This window comes from Onychostruthus taczanowskii, unplaced genomic scaffold, assembly GCF_017590055.1.
Source record: "Onychostruthus taczanowskii isolate IOZ18803 unplaced genomic scaffold, ASM1759005v1 scaffold53, whole genome shotgun sequence".
In the NCBI taxonomy this organism is placed as follows: Eukaryota; Metazoa; Chordata; class Aves; order Passeriformes; family Passeridae; genus Onychostruthus; species Onychostruthus taczanowskii.
Genome location: NW_024502902.1, coordinates 5,867,542 through 5,884,446, shown reverse-complemented (window position 1 = coordinate 5,884,446; position 16,905 = coordinate 5,867,542). Strand labels below are relative to the sequence as shown.

Sequence of the window (16,905 nt, the reverse complement as noted above, 5' to 3'; positions counted from 1 at the left end):
CTCTGCACACCCCGGGACCTTGGGGCTCCCGTCCCGTCCATGGGAAGAGCATGCATTGCGGGTTGCTGGAGGAACCCGATATGGATTCCACAGGTAAGCCCTCCCCGCAGGCAGCGGGCTCCTTTCGCCCGTCAGGGAGGACTTTTCAACTTGACCGTGGCGGCGGGGGCAGCGCGGGCGGCAGCGGGGGGAGCCGCCCGCCGCACCGGCCTCGCAGGCAAATGAGCCCGGGCGTGTGCGGGGGAGCGGGGTGCGGGGGCCGCAGAGGGGGAGCTCTCGCTCCCGGGCTGGAGGAGCCCTGTGGTTCCACTTGCAGATACGACGGAGCAGGGTGGGGGGGGGGGGGGGTTTTTTTTTTTTTTTTTTTTTTTTTTTTTTTTTTCGCCTTTCATCATAGGCTGCCGGCCAGCAAACTAATTACTTCTCCGCTTCTAGTTTTAGGAGCTCACTTAGGTTAGAGCAGCAATGAGGCGAGAAAACAGTTTGGGCGAGAAAACTAGGTTTACTAGGGAAGACGGTTGGTGGGTTGGGGCAAACCCAGCACCTAGGTCATCCTGTCCCCCGGGCAAAGTCGGGGCTGGGCCGATTCGGAGGGAAGGAACTCTGGGGAAGGGCAGGGCTGGGTCTCTCTCCCCGCACCTCCAAAAGATGCCCCGGCCGGTCCTGTAACCGGGCGGGAGAACGGCGGCCGAAGTACCACCAGCGGGCGCCGCCAGTGGGAAGAAGCCCCGGCGGGAGGGGACAGGGACGGCCGCAGAGGCGAGGCCACCCGCCCCGAGGGCCGGAGACCGCGCTCCGCCATCCGACGGCCGCCTCTGCCGCCCGGCCCAGCCTAGCCCGGCCCGGGGGCGGCGGCGGGGGACGTAGGGCAGGCCCCAGGCCTAGGTCTTCCCGCTGTCAGCCGGCAGCCTCCCGCTCCCTCCCGCCCCCCGGCCCGCGCTCCCGCGGTTTCCACCCGCCGCAGCCCCTGCGCTCTGAGCGGAGCGCGCAGCCCCCGGGCTTCCGCGTGCCGAGGAGGGCGGGCGGCCGCCACAGTCACCTCTGAAAATTTCATTTATTTTATTAGCACAGGAGAACACCCCCTCTCTCCCCCTTCCCTCCCTGCCTGCCCGCCCAGGCGTTCCCCAGGCGGACAGCCCGCAAGTTAGGTAGGGCTCAGCCCGGGGATGGCCCTCCCGCCGCCCGCTCCTGATCTACCCCGTCCCCTCCGGCAGCCGCTGCGCCGGCTGTGACCGCCGTGCCCGGCGGCGAGGTGGCCGCGGAGCTGAGCTGCCCCAGCCCCGCAGAGGGATCGAGTCCCCTCCGCGCCTCCCCGACGGCCTCGGCGGGCAGCATTCCGCCGCTCCTTCGGGGCCTCGCCGCTCCGTCCCGGCTCCTCCGGGGTTGCCGGCGCTGTGCCGGTGAAGCTGGTGTGGGTGGAGACGGGGAAAGGGGCGACAGGGAGAGGCAGTCCCGCTTCGGAACCGCTTCGCTCCGTGTCGCCACAAAACTGCGAAGGTCTTTCTCATCCCTAGTTCCCAAGGCGGCCGATGGGCGCTTTGAAAAATTTAAATATTGATTAAAAACAAGGAGAAAAAAGAAAGAAGGGAGGGGTGTTGCCCGACCCGGCTCGGCTGTTCCTGCAGCGGTCCCGGCGCGGGGCGCTCGATGCACCGGGTAGGCTCGGCCCCTCGCCGGCCACCGGCGATACCAGCCGGGTAAAATTGGGCCACATTTACTGCTGGGTCCCGGGACAAAACCCAGGCGGGTTGTTCCGGGGAGAGTGTGTTCGGCGGGGAAGAAATCGTTGAGTTCGGGTCACAGTGTGTTCAGGAGCTAAGAGAGTGTTAGACAAAGTTCTCCTGCTGTCCGGCGGCACTGCCGAGGCGGGGTTAAGGGGACTGCCGGCAACATCTCGTTGTCGAGAGGAACGGGTCTTTAGGGAAAGAAAAAACCCAAACCTAACAAAAAAAGCCCCGCATTTTCTGTCCCTCCTTTAAGAATTGTCTGTTCTCGGGCTTAGCGTCCCTACTATTCGTTTCCTAATTTCAGTTAGGTTGTAATAAGTGGCAGCATGATTGATTAAGATAATATTAATCAAAAAACATTTTAGTCTTGCTAAGCAGATGGCAAGAAAAGTGGAGCTTTGCAGTTGTCTCATTCAGACACCTTAACCTCCCTTTCACAGGACTTAATCCAATTAGCTTTTCTCCTGAGTTTCAGTTGTTATGTAAAGATCCTTTTGCATTGTGGAGAAATATGGCTTCATTGAAAAAAATCAGTCATGTTTTAATTCATCTTGAACAGATTTTCCCTAAACCACCGGAATTAAAAAAAAAAAAAACAAAACAAATCACCCGCGATTCTGATTTTAAGGTAGGGGAACGGTTTGGTTCTTTCACCTTCTCCTAACAGTGCCCTGTGCTTCCATCGAGTTTAAATCCCGTTCCTCTAACCTGTAGAGTCACCCGTGGGGGCTGTCACCAAGGCCAAAGGGCTTTCTGGCTGCCTGGGCTCCCGGAGAGCCCCAGCCCCAGGTGTCCGGCGGGACAGCGGCAGCGCACCCGCAGCAGCGCCCGGCCCCGACGGCCCAGCCCAGGCGCGGCGGCGCTTGGCGAGCAGCTGCCCTCGGGGCTCCCCGCGGCCGCGGAGTGGGGCACCCCCACAGTAGGGCCGCACGCCCTTCTCCCTGGGTCTGTTCTATGTTTCATCGCATGGTTTTTCCACCGCCTTTAACCCTGTCAGGCGGCCGCCCGTCCGCGGGTGTAGTTTCTCAAGCTCCTAACTCCCCCGAGCCGGGCCAGGAGCTGTCGAGCCGCCGCCGGACTCCGCCGCCCCTTCGCTATGGGGCACTAAGGGGTCATTCCGGGAGGCTGAATCCGGCTTTTGGGGCTTGCCCTGCGCTCGGCTCGGCCCGGCCCTCACCTCGCAGCCCCACCGACACCGGAGAGCTCCGTGCCCGCAAGCTGCCTGGGGTCCGGGGACAGCGGCACCGCGCCCCGTCTCACCCCGGAGGAGTCGGGGCTGGCAAGAGGGCGGTGGCGGGCTGGGTGCTCCGGGCCAGCGCCCGGGGCTCCCCGAGGGGCGGCTGGGGCGGGCGGGGGAAGCTTTGCGGGCGATCTCGACCGCTCGTAGAGGCTTTCCTCATCCGCAGCCCCCCCTAGTGACATCGGCAAGGTGCGTGCGGAGCGCTGCCGGCGGGGCACAGCTCTCGCCCCGCTGCCCGGTCCCGCGCCGCCCCGCAGGAGCCGTCCCACGCAGGAGGATGCCGCCCGCTCGGCAGCGGCGTGCGGGGACGCGGGGAGCCGTGGATTTCCCGGGGCGCTGCCAAACTCCCTGCCCCGCGGAAGCCCCCGCCGCGCCGCTCAGGGAGCAGGAGCCCAAGGAAACAGAGGCGCGTTCTTGGAGCGCAACTTTCCTGTACAGCTCAGTAAACAGCCCTCCTTATTTCAGTGTTGGAGCCAGGCAAAACCTCCGCTGGTTTTCAGGCGCTAGATGGATGAGATCCTTGGGACTTGAAGCTGAGACTTAGGAGCTGATCCAAAGCCCATTAAAATGAGCAGAAGTCCTTTCAGTACTGTCAAGGACATGGGGATTAGGCCCTTAAAGCAGTTTGTTTGAACCACGAAAAGCTGCTTCCACTGCCTGTGTTGAAAACTTTGTGGCAGTGGCCAGATTTCAGTCTTCTTATCAACATAGACAGGTGTTGCAGCAGTGGTGGGTGACCTTTGCTACGAGCTTGCCATTTAAAAAGGATCTAGCATATTAAGCATTGATTGAAGAGAATTAATGGCTTTCATATCCTGGTTCAATTAATGAAATCACCAGTATTGATACTAAATACTTGAATGCTAGCTGAGAATAGAGCTGTGACATTTCAGAATGTATGTATGGTGCTAAAGTGTGTGATCCTAGGTCCTGATTTGTTTAGTCCAGACAAATGGTTGATTTTGCTTCTGAAAACTGTTTGCTTTGCTTATTGCAACACAGTAAAGAGGAAGCTTGCCTTTCCCCCTTACTTTCCTGGAGTACTTTTCATACTTTTTTATTCCAATAAGGAAAAAAATTTCTTTATTATTTTAGAATTTGTGTTTATAAAGGCTCTAACCCGCTGAGCAGTTAGGATGATCCAATGATTCTTTTGAATCCTAAATTTGATATGATATGGAGATGCAGAAGAAATATCACTGGTCTGTTATATAGTTGAACCTGAGTATTTGTCCTCTGTGATTTTGTATCTTATAAGATTTTGCAAATTAAAGAAATGGAGCAGGGAAACAAAAAACAACAATAAGTGTTTTCTGTGAGCTGCAGAGTTTGTGTGGGCAATGTTTGCGCAGCAGGGCCCAGTTCCTGGCATCTCCCTCTGCCTTCAGCAGCGGCAGCAGAGCAAGGATCTAAACCCAGGTCCTGTCACTGGATCAGGTCTTCATTCCTGAGGGGGTTTTAATAACTTTGTAAAATCTATCAGGATTTTTTAGAGGTTTTGAAATGTGATTAAAACTACCTTGCCCTAAGAAGCTCATCTTTTAAGCCTGACTCAGAGAAAAGAATGATTTTATGATTTGTCTGCTAATGAATTAAATCTAAAATTCTGAAATTGTTGTATTTTTCACTGCTCTGTAATATTTACCTGCAGTAAAGATCTTTAAAAGGAGGGAAAGAAAAAACAACTAAAGCAAGGTTTTGCATAAGAATAGCCATAGAACTGTAGGAAACTGTCATTTATTTAAATTGCAGTTTACGGTTTACAGTCGTCAAGATTTTATTTGAGTGTAATACTTATTGCAAAAGAGACTCAAGATTCTGACAGATAAAACTTTTCGGTGTGGACTGTAAGGAAAGCTGTAGCCTCAACTGGTCTATTTCAGGTGCACCTTTACTACAATGAACATATATTGAGCAAAAGACCTTCTCAAATATAGAAGGGACCATTTTGTGCTAAGATACTGCTACAGCCGTCCCACAGAAAGTCATCAGAAGAGTATCCTGCTTCCATCAGGGTTGTCGGCTTGCTTGCCTTTAGAAAATAAGGGTGATTTTTATCTAGCAATGCAGTGAGTGTGCAGGCAAGGAAGAAGGTTAGCATAGCTGTAGAATCTGCAGTGTCTCTGAATGTAAACACCTTTGTATTTTGCTAACTTAATTTTCAGCTGGTTTGCAAGTTAGGACAGTCATAAAGAGGTGCATCCTCTGGAATACTGTTTCCAAACATAGGATTTCAGTATAGCAAACTAAAGATCAAACCATGGGATCACTGAAATCTGCTTGTGGATGAAATGTTAGTACCTCTTCCGAACAAGACTTTTGAAGAGGTGTCCTTATGTACAGCTGGGGCTTGATTGTTCATAACAGTGCCTTGAGAGCAGTGGTGGGCTGTTGTGCAACTAATACAAATATAAGGTCAGTCCTTTGGGGATACTTGATGTGATATTGGAGTCCAAATAATTAGCTCAAAATTCTGTGAGTGCTGAGGTGTGTGAATTTCCTGAGTTCACGCTCTTGTCTGTTTCCCTGCATCTGAGCTGGACTTTCTGTTTGTTTCATTGTGTGTGAAAATGAATACCCAGTACGATCCCGCCCTGCTGGAGCCCAGCATCCCGGCAGCTGAGGGGATTTGGTTGCTGACATACTGGTGAGGAAGATGGATAGCGTAAAGGATATTTGATGGCTGAGTGATCCTATGGATAACAAGTGTAGGAAGGAAGAGTATGTGGTGATGATTAAGCCAGTGGAGGCCTGTGTGGGTTTTTTAGGATATCTGGACCACTGGCACATTTACTCACCTCTTTAAGATCATGTAGAATTGTATATGTGTGCCAGGAGCTTTCTGGGAACTTTTAAAGCTAATACAATTTGTTGTTAGAGATGGATCCTGATCCTGCAGTGGCTCCACAAGGGAAACACCTGTTGAAGTCCATGTGTGTGCCTGAGAGAGGGCAGATGCCCAGGGTTAACATGTAATGATCCCTCCCCAGAGGTGGGAATGTGTAGTAACTTAATTGTAGCTATTTTACATGCGTAACTAGTGGTACTGGCCTGTCTTCATTTACATTTATTTTTCTCTCAGGAGATTTGCAGCAAGAGTAGTTTATTAGCTATGAAATAAATACTAGTCAGTGTTAGAAATGATGCGTAAAGTCAGCATCAGGGCCTTTCTTGCTTGCTGCAAGAGCTGTCTGCATATAAACACATGGAGGATTAAATGCTTTTGACCATTTTTCCCTTTATGATAAATTTGAAATGAGGAAAAAGTAGAGAGGGTTAAACAGAGCCTTGGTTCTCACTGCACTCAGTAAGAGAAAGCTCATTTGTGGCTTAATTTGCCTCAAGTCTGAAAAGTGAAATGTGGGGCGCAGTGCTGTCTTGTTTCCTTCACTTCAGCTACAGTTAAGCACTTTGTTTACTTTAATTGGTAATTGAACTTAATTTCTCTGAGATGGAAGTTGTTACAGGAACCAAGGAGTTGATTCAAAGCTATGAATGATGTGTTTACAATTAATTAGCAGCTTATGCTGAGCATTTTTGTGCAGGATACCAAATATTATCCTAAGAGCAAACAATATATTTCAGATAGCTGGAATATTCTCTGAATGACTGATTTCCTGAAACTTACAGCCCTGGGAATTAGAGTCATTCATTTCAGAGTACTTGGCTGGGGACAAATGCTGGGTCTTCCTCTGTTCTCCAGACTGGCTGTAGTCACAGTCTGATGCTGCGATCATCACTCTGACAGACTTCGTGCTGGAGCTTTGGGCACTCATGAACCCCATGGCAGGGACTGAAACAATTAAAACCACAAAATTCTCTTCTCTAGGGGCTTTAATTTCCTTGCTGAGATCGTATCTAGAAAAAAACCCTGATATTTGCCTGGAAGAAAGGACTTCAAGTTTCAAGTGTTAGAAATTACAGTGTTTTTTGTTTTTTTTTTTAATTAAAGAATACTGTTGCTAGAAGTACAAATACTTGTTGTCGTTCACCTTCTCTTTCCTCTCTTTTTAAACTTCCACTCCTTAGAATTATACTATCAGACTCCTGTTTCTTCAGCTTCTACTTGGGGCAAAACTTACAGGTGTTCATATTAAGGCAGGTAAAATTCATTAAATGAAAAATGTCTTATACCCAAATACAAGTTTGCAAATGACATCCACAGGTCAAAAAAGGAAAAAAAAAAACAAAAAAAAACCAGGCGCTTTCTGTTCTTGTATAGGTCTGTATGTTGAGATCTAGCTTGTGCTATACTTGTAAAGCAATAAAATACCAGAAATGCAGTGACAAAGGAAATTTAAAAGTAGTGAAAAAAGCAAAAAGTAGAGGTACCACTAAATACAATGTTAGAAGGGCTAACACACTTTTTTTTTCCTCCCTTCTAGAATCCTTTTAACTGATAAACTATTTCAGGAGTGTTTGAACTACCTCAGCTACAGCTGAGGAAGGGAAATATGGAGGGAGAGCCCAGTTCGTTAGTGGGGGTCTTATGAGTGGCCATCCAGTGCTGGGTGGAATCACCTGTGTTTCAGAGGCAGCTCCCCCATGGTGACAGCAAATGCACACCTGATTCAAAAGACCCCACAGAACATCCTTTTTACAGCTAAGGACACTTCAGCACCCTATGACAAAGGTGCAACTGCTGCAAAAAACCATCAGCTGTGTTAGAGGCCAAGCAGGAAAGGCTGTATGTTTTCCTAATACTCTAGGATCTCGCTGAAACAGACCATTTGTAGAATAAAATTCATGGATGGTAGTAGAAAGTAGACAAAACCTTACCCTTCAAAGGGGAAAAAAAATCCTCAACAACCTGACTTGTGTGGTTCCCACCCTCATCTGACATTTGGTTTCAACACGAGCCTGTGGCAGGATGTCCTAATTAAGCACATGAGTACTTAATGCCATTAGCTTCTATGTACTCTGCTTCTGGCTGTTGCTATCTCTGATGCTCAGAGAAAAGTAAAATCCTTCCTGCTCCTTTACTCCTTAAAAAGGTAAGCAAAATGGGAAACAAAAATTCTTGGCTGATCCTTAAGGTGACGGTGGCCTGATAGACACCATAAAAAAAATATGGAGCAGGGCAATATAAAAGTGGAGTCCTGGTTCCCCAGGTGCTGTGTGTCAGGGTATGGTAGACCTGTGCTGCTCTGTGATGAGAGATGCTTGCTCCTGCAGTGGGTGTTCCTGGGTCCACAGGCTCGTGTGGTGGTGGAGGGACTCACCCACCCTTCAGCACAGCCCTTCAGCTCCAGCTCTCTGTGTGCCGGACCAGGCTAAGCAGCAGGATAGAGATTTGCTGGCTAACAAGCTTGGCACCCCAGGGCCAGCAGGAAAGGAGCTGTGCCCAGTGCTGCATGTGAGACAGTGGTCTCACTGGGGACAACGTGATGAAAGAGCCAGAGCAGGAATTCTTGGCAGGACAGATCTGAAATGTGCACCTTGTGTAAGTAAAAGGCTGCTTCTTTTGGGCCTCTTGGAGTTAAGGGTAGAATGAGCTATGTTTTTGATATTAAGGGAAATTTGGCCTTATGAGAGGCATAGTGTAAATTACACATTTGCTAAATGGTGTGTTGTGTTTGCACACCAGCCTCTGTCACAGCTTGGCCTCCTGGGTGTTCACTGTGTGACACCAAAATGTGTTAACTCAGAGGAGGAGCGCTGAAGAGACTTCCAAGGTCCATGGCAGAACAAGGCAGCTGCCAGGTGAGATTCACTCCGTGCCCTGTGCAGGCTGAAAGCAGGGACTGTTCCCTGCTCTGCTTCTCTGTAAACTGTGTCTGTGCTTCCTTTTTCCCAAGCAGTGGCAGTAGCACATCTCACTGGTTGGACTGTCTGGCTAGCACAGGTTTTCCCAAGCTGGGACTCACATTCCTATCCTAAATGTAGAGTCACAGGGACAATACTGGTGCAGGGGCCCCTCTAATGCAAACAATTTTTTGAAAATGAGTTGTGGTAGGGGCAGCAAATGGTCTCCATTGTAATGAGGTTGGGAGAAGTGGGGAGGACTGCATTTACAGAGCAGTTTAATCACATGGATGGAGCAGCGTGTTCACCTCTCCTCCTTGCTGGGTCATTTCCACTTTGAGCTCTGTAAACAGACCATCTATTGAGCAGTTAGTATTCAGTGCTGAATATTCAATACTAGACTCTTGTTTTGGTGAGTCTTGGGCAAAAAAAGAAGGAGGAAAGAAGACTTCTCTTTTTTCTCATGTTCCCTCCCTGAGTTTGCTTTGCATATTGTTCAGAGGAGACTGGAGTCTTCTCAGGAGAGCCGGGCTCCAAGTTTTAAAAGCACTGGTCTGCTTTCATAGTACTTTGTAAAGGAAGAGAAGACAGTTTGGAAGGAATTAAATTCATACAAGGTTTACAAATCTGTAAGTCTAGGCACATTAGGGCTTAGCAAAGACTTTTTGTCAACCATATTTAGACTGTAAAGCTAACAGCATGAAATGCTAGTTCTGTATACACAAATTAGTTCTGAGTGGTACCAAACTTTTTGGGGGGGGATGTTCTCTGCTCATTTTGGTAGGCAGGTACTCTCTGTGTTCATTCTGAGAGCAATAGCGTTCATTTGTTTCTGTCTGGTGTGTCATATTTACCCAGCAAATGGTTGTGAATGTTGTGATGGCAGCATCCTTTGACAGTAATGAGCAACAGATAGATTTGGAGTAGATATCCATAAAGGGAGGAAAAGGGGTCACCATTTGAGTCAATGTAGCCTCTCTGTATTTTAGTTCACACTCTTTTTCAGTCAAATGATTGTCTCTTTCCTACTGCTATTATGTCTTAACACCTGAGTCATGTATTCTGTGCACACTTGGGTCTGTCTTCTCATGTTCTTTCAGTCTGCTCAACTGGATGCTGTTTCTAATGAGAAATATTTACTGTAGCCTCATTCCTTTAGGAGCTGACCTCTTTTTCTTCTGATTAAAAAAAAAAAGTCTCTGTAGTTACTTTCTTTTCTCCTATCCTTTATTTCTGACCATGCTTTTTTCTTTCTCATTCATTCTTTTGTTTCCTTTCCCTTTTCTTCTCACCTCCTTTCCAACAACCAGCCGTGTCCCTTCTCTCTCTCTCCCCTGAGTCACACAAAACACTGGTTGTGGATCCCCCACCCATATCTCACATCTTTTCATTTGTCATCTTTGTGGGGCTGTCTTACTGATGTACTACCATCTCTGTGCCAAATTGGCCTGTCTGCTGGATTCATCAGCTCCTGAGGCAGAGGGAAGCATTTCATGGGTACTTGATGCAAATTCTGTTTCTTAAGCCACAGCTCTCCTGCTCAGCCAAATCATTCCAGCCTTGTGTAACAATGAAGCAGAGCTGAATTAAGGATTTGAGAACTCCACATCTTCTCATGCACACTGGTGAGCTGAGAGACCATGGCAGCAGCTGGGAATGTCTAATCCAGAAGTGTGGGAGAAGAGACTGCTGCAGGGTGTAAGAGGTGGGAGAGGTACCTAGAATTTAAGGCCCTATGAGCTCACTTGTGTGTCTCACATTAATAGCATAAGAAATTAATGGAATCTGGAGCAAAAGGGAGTGTCAATTGACTCTGAGCTTTATTCTGGAAAAGAATAGGTCTGGCAATGATCAAGAGACATGTGTGCATTTCCTTGGAAGGAAGCATTGCAGTTAAATTGGAGACACTGATACCCTTTCCACTTAGTTCTGCAGCAGACCCTGAAGGGCTGAGGAGCCATAACACATCCTGCTGGGGAAGCCTGAGGGCACATTTTGCTGCCTGCACGGTTGGTGCTTGGAAGGCACATGATGTGTGTGATGATCTTACTGATGAAAAGATTGGCTGCATGTTGCACAGCCATCTGAGTTAAAGTTCAGCACTGGGAGAGCTGAATTGGTCAGTTAGTGGTGTCACCAAGGGAATGTGAGGAAATGTCACCGCACTGAAAGAGGACCAAGTGAGGTTTGCTTTGCCATTAAATGAGGAATGGCCTTGATGAAGCAAGAACCAAGCAGCCATTACTGGTCTGGTGAAACTTACTCTTCAAAATGAAACAATGATAGCATCTGTGTGTGACTGGGAGAGGGAAAGGGCTACTTCTAATTAACATGCATATTGAGTTGGAAATGCAATAGCAATATGCTATGTAATTCCAGAGAAGGAGGCAGATAGGAGTTCCTAAGGAGCTAAGGGTAGAGGCTGCCCTAAACACCAGAATCATTATGCAGAAGCATCTTGTATGATAGGGCTTTTGGGGGTGTTTTATCTGCATTTGGAATGCACCTTCTTAGCAAGGAATATTGTTGACAGAACATATATTAAACTTAAACAGACAGAACACATATTCATACTTAAATGAAAGAATCACATTCAGATGAACTTCTTCACAGTGTAAGAAGAATAGCACATTTCATAAATTCCAGCTTTTCTGCCCTAGTATTCTGGAGGAGTTAAAAAATTATTAACTGTGGTGCTTTTTGTTATTAGTTTAAGTATGGCCTGTCAATTTTTAATATACTTTATCAAATAGTTCAGCAGAAAATCAATGCTGGGAGTGAAGATCTGGCTAAACAGAAGAGCTCTCTCACACTCAAGAGAGTTATTCTTTGCAGTCTTATGATATCATGGTGAATCTTCACAATGCTTTTCCAGAATCATAAGTCAAAGAAAAAGAACAAAAAGATGTTCCTGCCAACATCTACAAAGTGCCCTGGATCAGTGTCCATTAACCCTGAAATAGATCCAATAGAATTTTATGCCAAGAAATGAGAACAAAAGAAAAGACTGCAACAAGAGTGCCTGACATTTTCCCCTGTTGGAAATGAAGTAAAAAGTTAGATTAGCAAACAAAACACCAAGGTATCTGGCAGCTTGTCAGGGTAGCAGCTCTGCCATCTGCACCAAGGCCATGTGTCACTGTCATCCCTGAGGAACAGGTCTCTTGGAAGAACAGAAGATGGCTGTGCAGGACCAAGGAGGACACTGGCATGGTTTCCTGTGGAGCTTGAAGATATTCCTGACAGCTCGCATGCACTGACTGAAGGGTGTGTGCCTTGCCAGCTGATGCACCGAATGAGGCAGCAAGGAGCAGAACCAGGCTCTGTGTGGCAGGTCCCCCTCGATGGTTAGAGAGAGCTAGTTTGTGGACTAGGAGTGTCTGTGTGCTGAAGCAGTCACAGGGAACAGCAGCTGCACAGTGACCCTTGTATGGTCTCACAAACCTTTCATCTGGCAGTGGAGAGGAGGAACATTTTGCTTACATCACCTATGAAAACCTAAATCTTAGAAAATTACTGTGTGATTGGCTGTCTCTAGTAGCTTGTTCTGCTTGATTTTAGTAGATTTTGGTAAGCTCAGTGCCTTCAATGGGAGCCAGTGGCTGCCAAGCCCTGTCATGTCACAGACACACTTGTTGATAACAATGTGCTGAGGCTAAGCAAGATCTTGTTTAGGTCTTGCTTTTGCAGTACACTGAGGCTTTGTATATAAAGTGATTTTTGCATTCTTTCAAGCAGTGTGTTTCTTTAAAAGCTTGAAATGCGCTGCTGTAACCAACATGCACAGCACTCCAGCAGCATTACACTTCTCAGGTAGCAGTTGTGCCTGTAACCAGCAATGCTGTGCTGCAAGGTGTGAAAGAGATACAGAACAGGAATACTGCTTCTACTCAGACCAGATGTTGTATACAGCAGGTACTAGAATAGGTGTTTAGTAGTTTGAGGGTCAGACTTCAGGTTTATCTCCTAATCATTACTCCTGAGAGAAAGGGATCATCTCTTTTGGCTTTAAGGGACTGTTTTAAACTAGTGATTTGTTTTATAAGCTATTACCAATTGCTCCAAGACATTGAAGTGTTACAAGATGAAGTCTTTGCTTGAATTTATCTTATAAGCTATTACCAATTGCTCCAAGACATTGTGTTACAAGATGAAGTCTTTGCTTGCATTTGTCAAAATATTACATGAACTGGCTCTTTTTCCTTACTTTCATTCAGATAGCATTTAGAAATTAGATTTGCCACACACTAAGGGATGGCAGAAGCAGGCAGGCTGCTCAGACATTATGAATTCTACAGCTGTAGAGGTTAGAACTTCTCTGTCCACAGCAGTGATGCAACATGGAGAGCATCAACAGAGTTTTTGGGGTGCTGGCATGTCTCAGGCCATGTTCAGCAAGATCAGCTCTGTAGAGAAAAGCTCAATGGATCTTGCAAACCTCAGCACTTTGAAACTGAAACCAGAAGAAGCTGTCAGGGCAGTGATGGTTTCCTTAACAAGAAAGGATATAGAACATCTTCCCATCAACTCTCCTGTTGGTACCATGGGCTATGAAAGTGGAAATGGGAGGTTCCATGACCTTCAGTCAGACTCTTGAGCTTTTGAGTTACTGTGTTTACCTGCTAAATCTGCTGTTAGCAACCACTTTCTCTTGTGGTTACAGATCAGATGAGCAGCTAGACAGTGTTGCTGGCCAGCTTGGTACTGAGACACTTGGCAAAGAGGTGCTACAGGAAGAGATGAGTAACTCTTCCCTCTGAGAATATCAAACAAATAACTCAGGGGGGTGCTAAGGCTCTGTATGCATGAGAGGAGTTCCTCCTCTGTCACTGGAACTGTAAAACTGAGTCTGTCCTCACTGCTAAATATTCATTTTAACAACAGGTCCTCTTATAAATGCACTAAAATTTGGTCTTTCCTTTATACTTGCATTATCTACTTTTAGATACCTTTTCTCACAGTTACTTGTAACTTTTTTTTAAATTTACCTTGAGAAACTGGGGCAAAAAATTACAAGAGCAATCATGAATAAAGATAAGGAGCTGTGCCATCCAAGTTATTATGTAGCTCAAGCAGTGGTTTGGGTCCTAGCAAATCTTATATTCTTATTCCAGTGATAACTCTATTTCAGTGACAAGCAAACTCATGTGGAAGAAGAGCTGGTCCGTGTGTAGCTCCCTAAGTAAATTGTCATGCTTGTTGGTCACTTTAAAATTTGGAGTATGAAAGCCAATCTAGAGCTGAAAGCACATAAGAAGGCTTTTCATAAATTGCTATGGCTTTGGTGAAATAAATGGTTGTGCAAATTTTGTCATTATCAAAGCCTTGGCTGTCTCTCTAGGACATGGGGATTTTCATCTCATACACTTTCAAAAAACAAGTGATTCCCAATTATGCCAGTGCTGTGCCCACACGTGGATCAGAGGATACAGTATAACTATGGAAATCCAGTACTGTATATACTGCTGTAGGGAATGGGGTGAGCAAAATGCAGCTCAGATTAGGCGGCCACAGGGCTTTGTTCTGCCCATAAACCCTCTGAATCTTCCTTCAGGGCACACACACACGCCCACAGGGCTGTAGCCAGCACCTCTGGGTACACTCAGTTCCAAGCTGTGTGGCACAGCCGCCCCCAACGCCTCTGGCCACAGTGGCTCACGAATGCCAGAAGAGGCTGTGATTACAGGTGCTGCTGTTACTGCAGCTACTCCTGACCCTCCTGGCAGGACAGGGGAGCAGAAGCCACTGTGACTGTGATCAGACCCATCTCCTCCTCTCTGCAGAGAGGAGCCTGAGTGGTTCTTGCCCTGCTCTTGCTATGGTGTGCCCATGTGGGAGTAACGAGTGCTTTGGGCCACAAATATACATAGCTAATAGCTATTACACAAACAGGGAGTATTTGTCTCATTAAATGCACTGGCAGTACACAGGCTCCTCTGCTGCATCACCTCAACTCAGGCTCTGGAGGAGAAATCTTTTGAAGATGTGTTCCAGAAGCAAGCCTTTACTTCTTCTGAAGGAGATAACATGTCAAAATAATTTGTCAAAGATAAATTTCAAGAACATTTCTGCTTCTTATTTCTGATAGTTCATGAAAGTTCCTGCCCCTAAAGAGCTCTTATATGTATCTGTTTTTGAGCTCCCAGGCCTGCCTCCCCAGCTCAATCTTTGAAACACCATACAAAAGAAAATATGCTGTTTGTTGAAAAGAAGTGGCTTGGTACACACCTTCTGCTCTGCCCACTTTTGTAAACAAGTTCAGTTTAAACTTCTGTTGGTAAAAGTGTGGTGGGCACATGGAATGGAAGTGAAATACTCTGGTGCTTGAGTCTCAGTGGATGTGTCAGCTTTAGAAAGATTGGGATCAAGAAGAGAAGAGGCAAAATTAGGGGCAGAAATAGTTTCATAGTTATTTTAAGTTCGTCTTTCAGCATTTAATTTTGAACGATTTCTAATTTTTTTGTTGGTGTAGTAGTAACATTCTTTCAGAAAATTTACACTGGGAAAATTATTGTAATTTGAATAATTATCTCCTTTCCCTCATGTGGGAATCCCACAGCAGATACAGTGTATTTGTATTTAGTGGTATGCAAAATTCTATAAGAAAAATTTTAAGGCTAAGGAACACAGCTGTGTGTTTCACTACAGTTCACTCTTGACCTGTGCAAAATAAAATAGTTGCTATGATATTTGAAGATGGAACCTCAAAATGCCATTAAAAAATTATTTTCTTTCTTTGCTAGTAAGATTATGATAGTTTCCATACTGTGTCACACTTATGAGTAAGTGACTATACTACATTTTACTACTAGCTATTCCTAATCTGGTTTTTTGCTTTTTCACTAGTGCTGATCTTTGTTTCAGTACAATTGAAGGTACAGTGTGCTGGGACTCCTGATGGGAAGGAGTCCTAGAGGGAGAGAGGAAATGCCTTAAGGCTTATGCACTAAAAACAGTGAGTAAAAATCCAGCCTGTATTAGGATGTAGTTTCTTTTGTTCTCACAAGCACTTCCCATTGGAAATTTGGGGTTTCTCATCTTATTAACGATTCATCATTGTTATCAGGTCTGATATGCACTTTTGCTTAGTCGCTGCCTGAACTCTCCATCATTCTGTGAGTTTTCCTGCTGTGAAATCCTGCCTGTGAAAACTAAGGTTCAAGTGCAATAATTAAGCTTTTCTCAGAAAAAAAATTCCCTCCCACATGACTCAATGCATATTTAGGACAGTGGTGTGATGTGGTCGGTGCCAGCCTCTGGATGGAACCACAGCCTGGAGACACCAGGGGTTCCCCATGGGCCTTTCCTTGCTGGGACAGGCACACCCACGAGTCATGAGGGAGGGAACATGTGGAGGGAACCCATTGTGTTCCTTAGGCCTGGAACAAGATCTAATGTTATTAACTCTGAAAGACCTTCTAAAAGTCAAACCTAATTTTGACTTTTGATTTTGTTCACTCTGCCTCTTTCTCCTTTTGTTTTATTTTGGGCAGGTGTTACTGTGCCTGGGATCTGTGGGCTGATGAGAATATTTAAAATTTTATCAAGACTGTAGTTGTGTTTTCTTTTAATACCTGAAGACACTGTTATTAATATTGCGAGTTAAAAGCCTTGTAAAAATGTTTTTCTTTAGGCAAACAGTAGAGAAATAGCCACTTATTAAATGAAGTTACATATTAGAATATTTATTTATTTATACTTGCGTAGTTTGGTTTATGAGATAATACAGCTTTTAAATAGTTGGTTTTGTCACGTTTTGTCATTTGCTAAATAATTTGACAAATTTGCTATAAACTCCCTGACATTTTTGCTCAAAAGAGTTAGTATTCTTCATTCTTTGCTGCCAGACAGGTCGTGTATCTTTTCAGGCCTGAAGAATTTCTATCAGCTATTTAAATGCAAGGCCACAAAGAGAAAGCCAGACTCAGGCTGCAGCAGGCTGAACTGGGGTGATTCAGGACCAAAGGAGCTGCAGCACATAATTAAACTGTAACTGCACCGTGTTCCAGGCTTTAGACATGGCAGTGTAAACTGGCTGCTTTTCCCGTCAAAAAGGGGAACGTGCGCAGCTATCACAGGCACTGCATGAACAAGGATGATGAAAATGGTTATGGAGTGACACTTAAAAAGTTGGGGTTTTTTTTCCTACTACTTAGGCAGGGAATTTGACTAAAGATGGCTGCTGGCAGTTCC

At 46.2% G+C, this 16,905-nt stretch overlaps 1 protein-coding gene across 1 annotated transcript in view; it reads left to right on the top strand.

The window, feature by feature from the left end:
* Window positions 1-3,244: 3,244 nt before the first annotated feature.
* The window catches only part of RFX4 (regulatory factor X4), an 82,499-nt gene continuing 68,838 nt past the window's right edge, over window positions 3,245-16,905 (top strand). The window contains exon 1 of the mRNA XM_041416970.1: window positions 3,245-3,399. Within this exon, the coding sequence (XP_041272904.1) occupies window positions 3,245-3,399 (155 nt within the window). The remainder of the gene's footprint in view (window positions 3,400-16,905) is intronic.